This window comes from Pseudorasbora parva, chromosome 14, assembly GCF_024679245.1.
Source record: "Pseudorasbora parva isolate DD20220531a chromosome 14, ASM2467924v1, whole genome shotgun sequence".
NCBI classification, from domain to species: Eukaryota; Metazoa; Chordata; class Actinopteri; order Cypriniformes; family Gobionidae; genus Pseudorasbora; species Pseudorasbora parva.
In genome coordinates this window covers 22309148-22323737 of record NC_090185.1, presented here as the reverse complement: position 1 = coordinate 22323737, position 14590 = coordinate 22309148, and the positions used below count along the sequence as shown (strand labels likewise).

The following is a 14590-nucleotide window of genomic DNA, read 5'->3' as shown; positions in this document are numbered from 1 at the left end:
TTACAGGAGAATTCAGTACTATAACTATATACATATTGTTTAACAATATAAGTCCACCACAGAGTTACTCATTTCCACCTCATTTAACAGTTTTTTTCCCTTCTCAATAAAACGACCCAATAAATTGTCTTGCTATGGCTAATTTAAAGCATTTTATGTCCCTAAATAGGCCTACACATTTTCATAATTTGACAGGATTACAGCCGGATTAGCAATGACATGCTATACAATAATTTTACCAGGTGATAGCTTTTTTTCTTCACACATCCTCTCATATTTGATCTTGACAATACTCTTCAAAACACTATTGTATATTTGATTAATAAAAAAGAGTATATAAGCTTGAAAGGGGGACAATATGTTTGTTTTGGTGGAAGTGACGTCACAATTGAGAATTGCGAGAGAAAAAAATTGATTTTTAGATTTTCACAAAATTAAATTGGAAAAAGTGTAAACATAACGTGTGCTTTTTTGTCTTTTTATGTTATTTTTTTCTGTTTTGTCTATCTGTGTTTGTAAATCTTTAAAACTAATAATAAAAATATTTTTCTTCTCTTCTCTTTTCTCTTTTTTTCCTCTTCTTCTGTCTTTATTTTTTAGGATCATCGTTCAATATATTTAATTACGTTTCTTATATATTTCTTCTGTTAGCTATTTAACCATAATTTCCTTTTATTTTAAATGTTGTTTATATTTATATTTAATATTTATATGTTTGTTAATATTGAAATAAAAAAAAAAATAAAAAAAAAATTTAATGTATAAATAATCCTCTACGTCTCAGAAGAAGAAAACAAAAAAGAAAAGAAAAACTACAGGTCCCATCAGCCCCACAGTTCTCGCAAAGCCTGACGGGAAAGGTTGCTCGTGCCCTTGTCCTATCAGCCAGCGCACTGTCTGACTTGAGTGCCTGTGTGTGGACAGTGAAGCCGAGGCTTGTGCATTGCCGTGCTGTAAAGGTCGGGTCACTTCTCCGTGGTAAAAATGATGGCAGCGAGGTTTCTCCTTCGTCGCGCGGTCCCTGCGCTGAGGCACGTGCGCTGTTATGCCGACGCGGCCACCGCTGAGATGTCCTTCACTTTCGCATCGCCGACACAGGTACTGACGCTCGGGCCTACACGGTCTGCTAACACGCTAACCACCGGCCGGGATTATTTCAGTTATAGTATAACTTATCTCCTATATGTCACGATATAGATTCAGCGTATCCGGGCGTATATATAACGTTACTCTTTATTTTAGCTACAGTTTGGTTTGTGTGCGCGAGTGCATGTTGCTCGTGCTACTTACGTGGGTGAGCTCGTCAATATTAAACTATACCTATTATGGTATAGTTTATTATTTTGAACCTGCAGTAACGTTAAATGTATTTAATGTAACACGATACAATGTTTACACTTTAAATATGTATATAGTTTGTTGTTTTCTGACTTGCAAAACATGGACACAAGTTTGAATGACTTTAGCAGCGTGTTAGCATTGCCACCGATCACCTTGACTTGTTTTGTTTTTTTTGACAGATCAGAAGGAAGATCATTTAAAAGGTCTTAGGGCAGCTGATGCCTTGTGTGATTTCTTTTGAAATTATGAACCATTAAATTGTACATCTCACACAGTTTTGCTATATTGGTGCTTAAGTGGGAGGTTACAGTCTTTACTACAAAATTTGTTCACCCTCATCCTGGAAATAGCAGCGTAATTATTCAGAAGAAGAATACAATCCCTGAAATGTAATCTTTAAAAGTCAAGGGAATTTCTATAATAATTTAGTGACTGTTATTAATCCTTTTAATAATGGAATTGAAGGGCATAATGGCATTTATTTACTAACCATATAAAAATGTGCTTAGTAGAAAATGCCATTTATACCAAATGGCTGTATTTGAATGTACCTTATAAAGTATAAATACATTGTATATTAAAATGATAAATAGTAATATAAATAATACATTAAATATAATTTGTACATTTGGTTCCTGATTATCAAATTATGACAACATCAAATGCAAAAGTAATCCATAATGCACAAAGGTCATAACATATTTTTTAAAAAAAACAAATCTGATATAAATAATATACAAAAAAAAAAAAATATATATATATATATATAACCCTAGGTGCGCATACAATTTTAGTTGATTGCAAAACTAATATTGAGGAAATCATCGCTAGGCTTTTTATTTTTTGCTGCACCCATATTTTATAGTTTCCCCCATATACACACACACAGACACAGAGAGAGATACCCTTACACATGCATACAGCAGTCAAATTTTTCAAAATGTTTTTGAAAGAAGTCTCTTATGATCATGAAGTGTGCATTTGTTTGTTAAAAAAACACTGGGGAAAATTTAAGCTAATGTTTAAAGCAACTTACAGTATGTTGTACCTGTACTAAATCTCCCTAGAGTTATCGGAGAAGAGTATCTTTGTGTTAAGCACATTCATTAATTTGTTGCTCTTTGTGGAGTCCAAACTTTGACTCATTTGGTTCTACACCGTCCTCAAACTGTGTTCATCTGCTGCATTGCAGGTGTTCTTCAAGGAAGCCAGCGTAAAACAGATTGACGTCCCAACACTGACAGGTGCCTTTGGTATCCTGCCAGCCCACGTCCCCACACTGCAGGTGCTCCGGCCTGGCGTAGTCACCGTCTTCAATGAAGATGGTTCCTCTGCTAAGTATTTCGGTGAGTTCTAGCAGCAGTAGACGAAGCGTGCCGCACACGTCCTGAAAAGTAAAGCCAAAGCGCCTTGATCGCCCTCAGGTGGTTGATCCCAGTATAGCTCATAACCCCGCCCCTTTTCATGTTTATAGAGACTGAGTGACGAGTCATAATCTGAAAGCCACGCCCAAACCACCTGTCTCCATTGACTTTCTATTGCGGGAAGCGGCCTCCTTGTTATTTCTGGATTATAACAAAAAAAATAACAATGTCTAAAAGCTGATGTGACAAGGTGTACAGAAAATAAGCTAAAAAACCCAGAAGTGTTTATCAGCTGCTGACCCAAAAAAACGTTTAAAGACTTAAAAGTGCATAAATGCAATAGAGACAGAGCGCGTCATGTTATATTACACTGAGAACTACGCCCACTGGAGGGGAGCGTCATCAGAGACAGAAAAAATATATAAAAATGACGTTTGGATATTTGATAAAATGGGATGGAGATCACACTCAGAGCTCAGCTCGCAGCTACAGGCACTCATTTAAACAGAGCTATGGTGAGCAATGTAAGTCTTTTAACTTCTCAAATGACTTTCTATGAAAGTTAAGCTTGCAAAGGCATGAACTGAAACGCGTGCCAGACTGAACTCGCTTTGTGAATGTATGCCGCGAGTGTAGTCGCGATTACCTCAGCTCTCATCACGAGACCTCATCAGCTCATTTATCTGACTCCTGCAGTTAGTGCTCAGTGCTGTGAGACTCGCGCGGTGACTTACTCATTATATTGAACAGACACGTTCAGTTTTTAATTGTAGTGTCTTCTCCAACTCCGTCACAGTAATCAAGTTGGTGGCTTTGGGAGTGGCCTCACAGGGCAGCGAAGCATTCTGGGAATTGTAGTCTTTCATCCCCATGAGACAAAAATACATTTTCTGTCTTTTCTCAGTCTAGAAGGCACCTAATTCAAAAATAATTTCACATTTCTACTACATTGGTGACCCAGTTTAAATACAGATTCATCTTCCTAGCGCTGAAGTACCCCTTTAATGCACACGTAGGCATATTGAGTGCCAAAATGTACCCATTATTCCTGCTGAAACGTCACGTCCTATTGCCTGTATGCACTTTAAACGCTAATTTTTTGGGGTCGACAGCTTATAAAAACTTAGTTATGTTTTTTTTTAGCTTGTTTGCTGCACACCTTGTCACATATCAGCTTTTAGACATTGTTTAGTTTTTTGTAATAAGTCTGAAATGACAAGGAGGCCGCTTCACGCAATGCAAACTCAATGGAGAGGGTTGGATTGTGGATTCCTCCTGGTGTGGGCGTGGCCTAAATACACTCTGTCTCTAGAGGGTATGCATCAACGTCACTTTCCTTCCCTGAACACATCCCCCTCAGCCGGGGCTGGGTGGAAAAAGAGCTGCTGCGTGACTGGAGTTAATAGAGGAAAACGCGAGTAGAGCAAACGATTATCAGTTTAAACTAAAGGTTGGGCTTGATATAGTGTTCCTTACAACTTACCAACAATTCAGTGATCCATGGATAATGAAATGCAGCAGCCAGCCAGGAAACGTATTTTCCTGACATTTGATCCTGATTTCGACATTTATAATATTTATAAATGTCAGTCTTTACATTTTTCGAGTGAATCCCGCATGTATATGGGGCTGGGTCAGTCTTTTTGCCACTCAGTAGGGTGTAATTGCAGTCACTCCAGCTGACAGTTACATTGCGTGCATTCCTTTATTCTAATTGGACGTGTTTATTAAGGGCGTGGCCACTTTGAGTGACAGGTGGATAGCCGTTTGTGTGTTGTCTGTTAAAGGGTTGGTTTGGGTTCACCCAAAAATGAAATTTCTGTCATTAATGACTCACCCTAAAATGATTAAATGCTAATGTCGTCCCACACCCGTAACCATCATCGGAACACAGTTTAAGATATTTTATATTTTATTGCCAGAGCATATGCAGTCTATGCCCACTTTACGGTCCATGTCCAGAAAGATAATTAAAACATCATCAAAGTAGTCCATATGTGACTTCAGTTAGTTGATTAGAATCTCTTGAAGCATCGAAAATACATTTTGGTCCAAAAATAACAAAAACTACGACTTTATTCAGCGTTGTCTTCTCTTCCATGTTCCTCCAAAAAGATTTAAACGGTTCATGAATCAGTGAATTGATCAATGATCAGGGGTTTTCCTGGGTCAGAAATGGTCTACGGTGGTGGCTGACCAGTCATAGTCCTCCACACACAAGCATGCACGCACACACACACCCCAACAGTAAAAGCATCTACCCGCGTGATCTGTGAGCCCAATAATGACAATAAATGTAAAATAAATGCAAAAATTGTTTTTGCTTTTTGTTGCTCATCTAATTTTGATATTTCATTATGTATGATGTCTTGATGTTTGTTTCTTTAGTTCCTCATTTTTACACAGTTTGCATGGTTTACTGATTCATTATTTTGGCAACAATTATTAAAAAGCAGCATTAAAAATGTAATAACAAATAGTCTAATTCTCTGCCATAAACAATTTAACTTGCGTTGTTCTGCTTTCACCTTATTCCAGTCTAAACTAATTTTTTTTTTTTTTGTGGTAGCTAATTTACTACACATTATCAATATAAACGCGAGGGCGCAGAATGAGCAGAGAGTCACGCGCATTAGTCATCTACATCAATTTATAAATCACAATAACTCATCAAATAAGGCTTTGACGGGAAAAAAATTTGCTTTGGCGCCCGCCAAAAAAATTTAAATGTAGGAAAAACCCTGATGATTCGGGTCGCCAATGTCACGTGATTTCAGCAGTTCGGATCGCGCCAAACTGCTGAAATCACGCAAAACCAAAAAGTGCACTGCTGACAGTGACTTTACATAAGGATAATTTCAGCATCATCGGAAGTGTAGGATTGTTCTCCCTTTATGGTTATGCATAGTGTAATACTTTTATGGTAAAAAAGTGTACATCATGAATTAACAAACCTGTAGAATGCGGTCAATATCAATATGTAGACATGAATGCAACTGGCAGATGCTTTTTTATGTTTTCTTTAAAGCATACTTTTTATCAGTTCATACATTGCCAGGGCTTTAAAGGTATAGTTAACCTAAAAATGAAAATCATTTAGTTGATTAGTTGCTTAAGTTGTTTCAAACAACTGATTTTCTTGTATGATTTTCTTTCATGCAGGTTTGGAACAACTGATTAAATGACAGAATTTTCATCTTTGAAAAATGAAAATTACCCCATGATTCACTCACCCTCAAGTCATCCTAGGTGTATATGATATTCTTCTTTCAGACAAATATCAGAATTATATTAAAAATATCCTGGCTCTTGCAAGCTTCATAATGGCAGTGACTGTTGTTCTGTTTTTGAAGTCCATAACAGTGCGTTTTATTTATATATATATATATATATATATATATATATATATATATATATATATATATATATATATATATATATATATATGTATATGTATCCCCATATTTACATTTTTATAAAGTAAATTATCTAGCTTCTGGCGATTCACCTTCCGTATTGAACTTATGGAAAAAGTGTAAAAAATGTATATCTTATTTTTCATCGTTATTTTTTCCAATACAAATATCTAACCATCTTTAAATCAAGGTACATTTACTTGAGATGCAATTTAAATTTAAGGTTTTAAAATATCTTGTTTATGCTTTTTAAACAAGAACAAATATCTGTCAATGTTTCCTTTTGAATTAATTTGATTGTTATTCAGCTTTTGCAAGGTGGCTGATATTTCTCACTTCATTTTGATAATTTTCACAGAAAGACTTCATAATTTGTCATTTTTAATCTCCATCACTGAAAAACTAGACAAAAATACTGAGCAAGAAGAACATCACTTTTCTGCAGTGCGTTCAGAGGGTACTGTAAAGGATATTTCTATATTCAAATGATTGGAAGCAGAGTGATTCAAGGTTTTTTTTCATTAGTTTTTTTTTTTTTGTAAATCAAATTAAACTGTAAGCTCTATTGGATGTTGTATTTTACAAACGCTGAAGTGTTGCTAATACGGATTGTGTTGGGTGGAGTCCTGTTAAAAAGAATAGACCATATTTGATACAATTTATAAAAGTAATTCATGTAAATTATAGAAACACTTGCAAGGAGAGTGCAACTAGAAGTTGGGTGTGGCTATTACTTGTGGGTATTTTGGGTCCTCATTTGCACACTTCAGAGGGATATTTGTAACATGATTTTCTGTGGTGAAGCAAGCATGTTTCAAAGCAATCTGCCTGACTACTTATTGCAAATGATTTTAGAAATCTACCCAGAAGGGGTCAGGCTTGTCCTAGAAATGAGAGCCTCTTCAAGCATCAACTAATAATATGGTGTTCCTTCTGTGCTCTGTGTTTTGCAGTGAGCAGTGGATCAGTCACCGTTAATTCCGACTCCTCGGTGCAGCTGCTGGCAGAAGAGGCCGTTCCTCTGGACAGCCTGGACCTTGCAGTGAGTTCCAGCAATGCTGTTAACTTAATGCAAAGAATGATGGAAAAACTCATTCATGCATAGCTCCTTTCTCCAAATCACAATCCAACCCATCCTGCACAGTAAAAAGTTGCTTAAGTTTCTTAAACTTAGTGTTCATGTTGCATTAAAGGGTTAGTTCACACAAAAATGTAAATTGTCTTTTTTTTAATTCTTTTTTTTTACTCGCCCTCATTTTTCCCCAACTCTTCAGACCTTTGTTCATCTTCAGAACAAAAATTAAGATATTTTTGATGAAACACAAGCGCTCTCTGACCCCTCCATAGACGGCTATTTAATTACCACTTTCAAGGTCCAGAAAGGTAGTAAAGACATTGTTAAAATAGTCCATGTGACTCCAGTGGTTCAACCTTAATTTTACAAAGCATTTTTCGACGAGAATTTTTTGTGTGTGCAAAAAACAAACAAAAATAATGACTTAATTCAACAATTTCTTCACGTCTGTGTCAGTCTCCTACACAGTTTATGTTGGCCAGCTGCTGTGTCAGCTTCACAGGCTAGCATTGTGGTGCTCATGTGAACAGCATCAACCAATGGTAAGCCGGCGTTCTGGCGTAGCTTTGACGTAACTCTGACGCACTGAGCTGTATTTATTTTACTACATCTACTGCATAGGAGACTGACACAGACGTGAATACATTTTTGAATTAAGTTATTTTTGTTTGTTTTTTGCACACAAAAAGTATTCTCGTCACTTCATAAAATTTAACATGTAACCACTGGAGTCACATGGACTATTTTAACGAAGTTTTTACTATCTTTCTGGACCTTGAAGGTGTTATTTACATTGCTGTCTATGGAGGGGCCAGAGATCTCTTACATTTCGTCAAAAAATATCTTAATGTGTTCCAAAGATGAACAAAGCTCTTACAGATTGGGAACGACATTACATTTTCAGAATTTACATTTTTGGGTAAACTAACGCTTAAAATTTTTAAGTTTGGACAATTAAACATTATACTAAGTGAGAACTTGAATATTTGAGTTGACTAAACTTACAATTTTAAGGAAGTACAAACACTTGCTTTAAGTTGAAACAAATACATTTTCCAATCTGGGTGTTGTAATCAATCAGATATGCACCATTTTGAAGGAAAAATGGGTTACTAGTAGCCTGACAAGCCAGACCCACATCAAGATGTTTGGTCTGGAAACTCACCATAGACAGGGCTCAATCCGAGGGGCGGGATAAATGGTTGTCTTTCAAACTCCCTCTGCACGCGATAGGATAGCGCTACACCAACCAGAGCAACGAAGGTGAAACAGAGCTTGTTGATCGATTAAACATTCGCCATATCCGGTCGGCAAAACTCCGAACACATCTTTTCTTTTTAAGAATGACTTCAGTGCCGTTCTTTTCTCAGAGAAAAGCTTAACTCCAAGTCTTCCAGAATCGCGGTCAAAGCTGATTCGAAAGACCACCGTTCGCCAGTTTCTGTGTTTACTAGAAGCATGCAAGCGCAACTCGGCCATCGTCATTATGGCCCCGCCCACAGACTCTATACACGATGTGATTGGCCCGGCAAGAGTTTAGGCGATTACAGCACAGAAGGGTATTGAGAGTTGCTAGACGACACTCACGGGCAGATTAAATTTGCTGCCGCTAGGGTGCGTCTGGATTTCTAGGCTAGGTTACTAGGTCAATGTTAAGAAATAAAGGGATGAGTTTTCATAGTTTTTTGAAAAACACACTCATCAGATTATAATGTAGGCTTGTTAGGTGCTTAAAGAGGTTGAATCTGTGTAGTTGTGCCATATTTGAAAGTTCATACAGTTTCGGAAACGCCCTATTTTCGGTCTGTCTGACTGTATAGACACCTCTTATTGGATTATCATCTAAATTTAGCATTCAAAACTGTGTCAAGACGCCCTTTGGTTGTATTCATGCTATTTATCCTCCATACAACATCATTAAAAGAAATGCAATACTCTTTATATTCTGTTAGTCACCTGTTTCTCAGACCGAGTCAAATGTTCCGAATGACACGTCAAGCTTATTCCAAACGGGATGTTCTCGGACATGCCCTTTTTCCGACACGGAATAAAGAGCACTTTACGGGTTTATTCCACATAAATAGGCCGCTTTTTTATTCTTCCTAGAGATAGCTATGCTCGGGGGCCTCGCTGGTTAATAAGGAAGGAAAGGTCAGTCACCGTTGAAGTGGTGCAGATGTGTCAAATCCCCACTGAGAGACCTTTAACTCCCAGCAATGTTTGGCCTTTACACTGTGTAATCGCCACTGTGACAAATGTCCTTCACAGGAAAGAGGCCACGTTTATTTGCTCTCACTGTTGAGAAAACGGCCATGCGAGTGTAGAATGTGGCTCAAGTAGCAGGAGCATTGATTTTTAAGGCAAAGATGAGTTTTCTCACTTATAAGGTGCTTCAAGATATTGAAGTTTTCAGATCTATACGACACTTGTTCCAATTGATGGCTCCTTTTATAATGTCAGCTGTTATAGATTGAATTTTCACCTGATACATCACTGTCAAGATTACAGTGAATGTGAACCAAATGTCAAGTGCCATGTCCTTTTTTATTTATTTTTTTTTGTAGGCGGCGAAAGCGAACCTGGAGAAAGCCCAGTCAGATCTGGTGAGCGCTTCAGATGAGGCAGCCCGGGCAGAGGTTCTGATCAACATAGAGGCAAACGAGGCAATCGTCAAAGCGCTGGAGTAAACAAATTGTGTTGGTATGTTCACTTTTTGGCAAATTAGATGAAAGGCTGCATATGAATGTACTTATGCTTAATCAATTTCTATTGTGTTTTTTGTGTCTCAGTAGGAAATTCTGTCGGTGTGAATAAGTTTCCGGCTTTGTCTGTTCCCCACCCCAGTGAAGTCAAAAACCGCAAGACTGCTTGCTTTGTACAGTGGATGAAATGAACAATAAATTTATTTGAAATAACACGTTGTCACTTATTGTCTTTGCGCTTCACTAAATAATTCAAGCTGTATTTGCTTTGCTATAGATTTGTTTGAGTGCAGTACTGTTCATGACAGAAAGGGGGCAGTATAGTACTGTTGAAACCTAAAGGATCACCGAGCCATTTACCAAAGGAAACTGGAGTGAATCAATTTTCTTATTATTCATTCAAGTGATGTTACCACATTTTTATGAGCGTTTTGAGATTTTGTGGAAACGCCAAGATGCGCATAAATTAAAAAAAAAAATGTGTGTGCTAAATTCATTCAGATAAACTTTTTATCTGATAAGAAAACATGCACATTAAACTACGATGGGAACACATTTACCGAAAGACATTCCTTGATGTGCATCAAAAAAGTAATGTGACTGAGATAAGATGGCATAACTGGACCAACCAGTGGACCTATCTCATTGCACAGCTTCTGAAATGCTGTTGTGGTCATTCTGAAAAGCAATAGCAAAGCCTGTCGTCAAAGTGCTTCAGTATAATTACTTCCCAGAACTGTCCAGCACAACCGCGTTCCCAAACAGCAGGTATCCGCCTCTGAAAGCAAGACAACTTTATTGCGTTTCAACTGCACACTGAGGCACAGGTAATTTTATTATATATAAAATAATTATATATAGTGGCTTCTCTTACTGCAGCAACTTCCAGTTTTCCAGTGATTTAGCACCAGTTTATCAGACTATTCTCTTCGGCTAACTGGAAGGAAACGCTGCTTTATTTGCAAATATTTTGTGTTATTCCAAGTGAAAGTCCCCCTGTAGTTAAATGTTTTATCTCTTACAACTTACCATTGATTACCAAAAAAAAAAAAAAAATAGGAGTCCACTAACAAAAAGGTATTCATGCCTTAAAATTGCTTGAATGTAACTACACCCTTGCTTCGTTTAGTGTAGGCCTACGCAGATTCATAAATATGCGAGTGAGCCCCGCCTCCACTCCCTCGTTCAGGCTCGTCTAATAGTCGATGTATCAATGGTAATGCATTTTATGTATCGCTCTCTACAACGTCAGACACATAACAGATTAGCCTTTTGGCTAATGTATTGCTAATGTTACATGTTCCCGTTCACCATCTCAGGCTAAAAATCAGCATGCTTAACACTTTGAACATCGATAGAACGTCAATGGAGAAAGAGATAGTTCATCATGACATCATAACATAAAACACCTACATAATTCACCTGCTATATTGCTAAATGTACCTGAATTTTCATATCAACAGAAGAATACCGGGATGACCTGGCTTCTTTTGAGACATAGTTTGTGACGTTAGAAACACCAGCGATTTCAAACTGTCTTTTTTTTTTAACTTAAGTTTGTTAGGAGAAAATGCTCAATGGTGTTGATATAAATTTGCACATGGTTTGTTTTTATGCAATTTAAAAACACTTTAAGAATTCCACTTTTTTTAAAAAAAAAATAGGCTCATATTCCAACTCCCCTAGAGTTACACAGTTGAGTTTTACCATTTTCTAATCCATTCAGCCAATCTCCAGATCTGACGGTAAAACCTTTAGCATAGCTTAGCATATACCATTGCAATCTGATTAGACCGTTAGCATCTCACACAAAAATGACCAAAGAGTTTCAATATTTTTCATATTTTAAACTGGTCTCTTCTGTAGTTACATTGTGTACTAAGACTGACAGAAAATTAAAAGTTGTGATTTGATATGGCTAGGAACTATACTCTTTTATTCCTGCATAATAATCAAGGAACTTTGCTGCCGTACCATGGGTGCAGAGGCTCAATGATATTACGCATCATCTGAAAATAGTCCCACTTCCGTTAACATAAACCAGACAAACTGCTTGTACAGCGTGCTGGGAACTATTTTCTGGCGTAATATTGCGCCGATGCACCCATGGTACAGCAGAAAAAATATTGAACGCTTTTGGTCATTTTTGAGAAAGATGCTAACGGTCAGATTCATGCTAAACTATGCTAAACGTTTCTAAATGGTTTCGAAAACGGTAAAACTCAACTGTTTAAAACCAGTGGCCTGTCGCACAAAGCTGGTTTCAGTTGTTAACCAGGTAAGTTTGAGATTAGTTTGAGCAAACTGGTTTTTCGGGCTCAAGAACGTGTATTGGTTTTTATCAATGTTCATCACCATGGTAACTTACACTACACTGCTAACCTGCTCTGGAGCAGGTTTTATTCTGGGTTAGAGATCGCAAACCCAAACTGGACCAATCAGCTGCAATTAAAGACGCAATAAAGCCACACACCTTTTATCTCTTGTTCCCAATTAAAGCAGTTTATAATAAATAAATAAAAATTGAAATAAAATTTTGCATCTATTATATTTTTATTATATGAATTATAATCACTTTGAATTAATATAATATGTTCATATTAATATTATATTGATTGACAAGTAGCCAAATAGTAATATAAATATAATACATGCATTCATAATTCTTTTAAACAATCTGTATTCATTTGAGCTCTTTGTGAACCTATAATTATTAGGCATATTTCTTTGATTCACATCATGCATTGATATAGTCAGATATTCTTTCAGCTGCTTTCTCAAACTCTCGCCGCAGCAGCAGTGTTTATTCCTGCCTTGTAAACACATTTTATTTCATAATAATTTTCAAAACAATCTCTCAATCTTCAGAAGAGAAGTGAATCAAACGGACACTGGGATTGGCTGTTTGCCGCACGTGTCACACTTTCAGATGCACGCGCTTCAGAGTTATTCACTAGCTCTGGATTAAACCTGAGTTGACAGAGAAAGTTAATACCAAGCTTTGAGAAACGGTTGAACTTGATCTAAAACAGGTTGGATTTATCTGGATTTGTCAACTCTAAACCTACTCTGAAACTCAGTTTGTTCAGCTAGCTTCAAGCAACAGGGCTCTGGGGAGTTGGAAAATGAGTGTAATTTACAAAAAAGGTAGAGTGTACCTTTAAACAACATTAAAAACTTGATTTTTCACTACAGGGGGTCTTTAAATTTGCAACTTTGGATGGAAACATAGCTAATGACACTAATACTTGTGCAAGATGTACTGTTGTTTTTACCCATATTGCATTTGTTTCTTGTCCATCTTCAAGCCCCAGTAGCTGTTATGCTAATTTTCAGCCTACTTAAGGTGCCTTCATATGCATTCTAGATCTCTAAAAACTGATAAGCAGGTACTGACAAGCCAGCAACAGATTTAAAAATACAGCTAGTCTATGGTGCAAGAAGAAACATACAGACATAAAGTCCAGAATTTGCTTAAGTACAGGGTAACTTTACATGGCTGCTCCAGAGCTATATGCATGTACTGACTGGAGTTTTATGAGACTACACCACATGCGTTATTATGAATGTCAGACGTCTATCGTGGCAACATGCTACAGCTTGCTCCAGTTGCACATGTACGGAATTGGCAGAGAACACTGCAGTAATCGCCCTTTGCTAAGAAAAGTTGTTTTTCTTTGGCGATAAGCTCAATAGTTTTTCTAAATTGTTTCTTGTGCGTAACTTGCATGTTTTCACTATTATGTTTGTGATGGATTGCTTAGGAATCTTTATCAAATATAATGGGAAAAAAAATGCAGACAATGAAGGCAGTGTCAGAAATCAGTGTGGCAAAGACTGATATATACGAATTTAAGAGTACTTATGGTTTGGGGAACCACAGGGTTCTATTTATGTCCCACAATGTTTCCCTTGTTGGCATCTTTTGTTCCTACATCTCAAGTGTGAGTATAGCCTCTATTCTTAAAACTTCCTCTACAGGATAGTATAATTACCGCTCTGCAGTCTGGAGAACGGGACAGTTTTAGGTCAGAAGTTCTGCCCAAGTAAAACTTTTCATAAGTTTATAAACCATGTATGAGTGTATTCAACTTTAGGAACAAGATGTCCCAACGGCACCAAAGGGTTGTGAAAAAATGGTATACCAACTTGATATAAAATGATCTAGCAATGTCCAAAGGAAAAAAAAGCCATCTTCATTGTCCACATTATCTTAAAAGCAAAAGTGGGCATGGCCATTGCGCAATGTGCAAGGCCTCAGGTGTCATTCCCTTTTTGGGCAAAAACTGTCCCCCTATGCTGCTTGATATTGTCACCATAAGCACACCGGTCTATATGTTGGTGAAAGTTACTTTGAGAGTCATACATTACAATTGTATTACTCCCTTGAAAAATAACTAATTGTGCTACTTAGTTACTTCTTATGAAAAGTAATGTTACGTAACTTTTTCTTACCTGGACTGGGCTTGTCTTTCTTGACAGAAGAAGAAGTATGCAGGAGAAAAAAAGTTGTCAATAAAGTGAGATTAAATGCATAAAGATACTTTATTATTTAACTTATTGGAGGTTTGCATTGCATTGAGATTTTGCATTTTACTGTTTTTATTCGTTTTGAATGACGAGGATAGATAGGATCAGGAATGAGTACATCAGAGGGACAGCACACGTGAGATGTTTTGGAGACAAAGTTAG

The 14590-nt window shown here is 37.0% G+C and overlaps 1 protein-coding gene across 2 annotated transcripts; it reads left to right on the top strand.

Moving 5' to 3' along the window:
- The first annotated feature begins 841 nt into the window (after positions 1–841).
- On the top strand, positions 842–10111 carry atp5f1d (ATP synthase F1 subunit delta). Of its 2 annotated transcripts, none has more exons than XM_067414807.1 (5): positions 842–1098; positions 2534–2687; positions 7075–7163; positions 9761–9896; positions 9989–10111. In XM_067414807.1, the coding sequence occupies exons 1-4, from the start codon at positions 985–987 to the stop codon at positions 9881–9883; spliced, it is 480 nt and encodes a 159-aa protein (XP_067270908.1). In that variant the 5' UTR covers positions 842–984; the 3' UTR covers positions 9884–9896; positions 9989–10111. The 2 variants fall into 2 exon arrangements, with proteins under 2 accessions (XP_067270908.1, XP_067270907.1); XM_067414806.1 differs by having other exon boundaries at positions 9986–10111.
- Positions 10112–14590: the final 4479 nt, after the last annotated feature.

Bases quoted from the DNA above. Each gene is read 5' to 3' on its own strand.
- atp5f1d (XM_067414807.1), top strand. From the start codon at position 985: ATGATGGCAGCGAGGTTTCTCCTTCGTCGCGCGGTCCCTGCGCTGAGG. The intron at 1,099-2,533 runs GTACTGACGCTC...GCTGCATTGCAG, and splicing joins CTTTCGCATCGCCGACACAG to GTGTTCTTCAAGGAAGCCAG. The intron at 7,164-9,760 runs GTGAGTTCCAGC...TTTTTTTTGTAG, and splicing joins TGGACAGCCTGGACCTTGCA to GCGGCGAAAGCGAACCTGGA.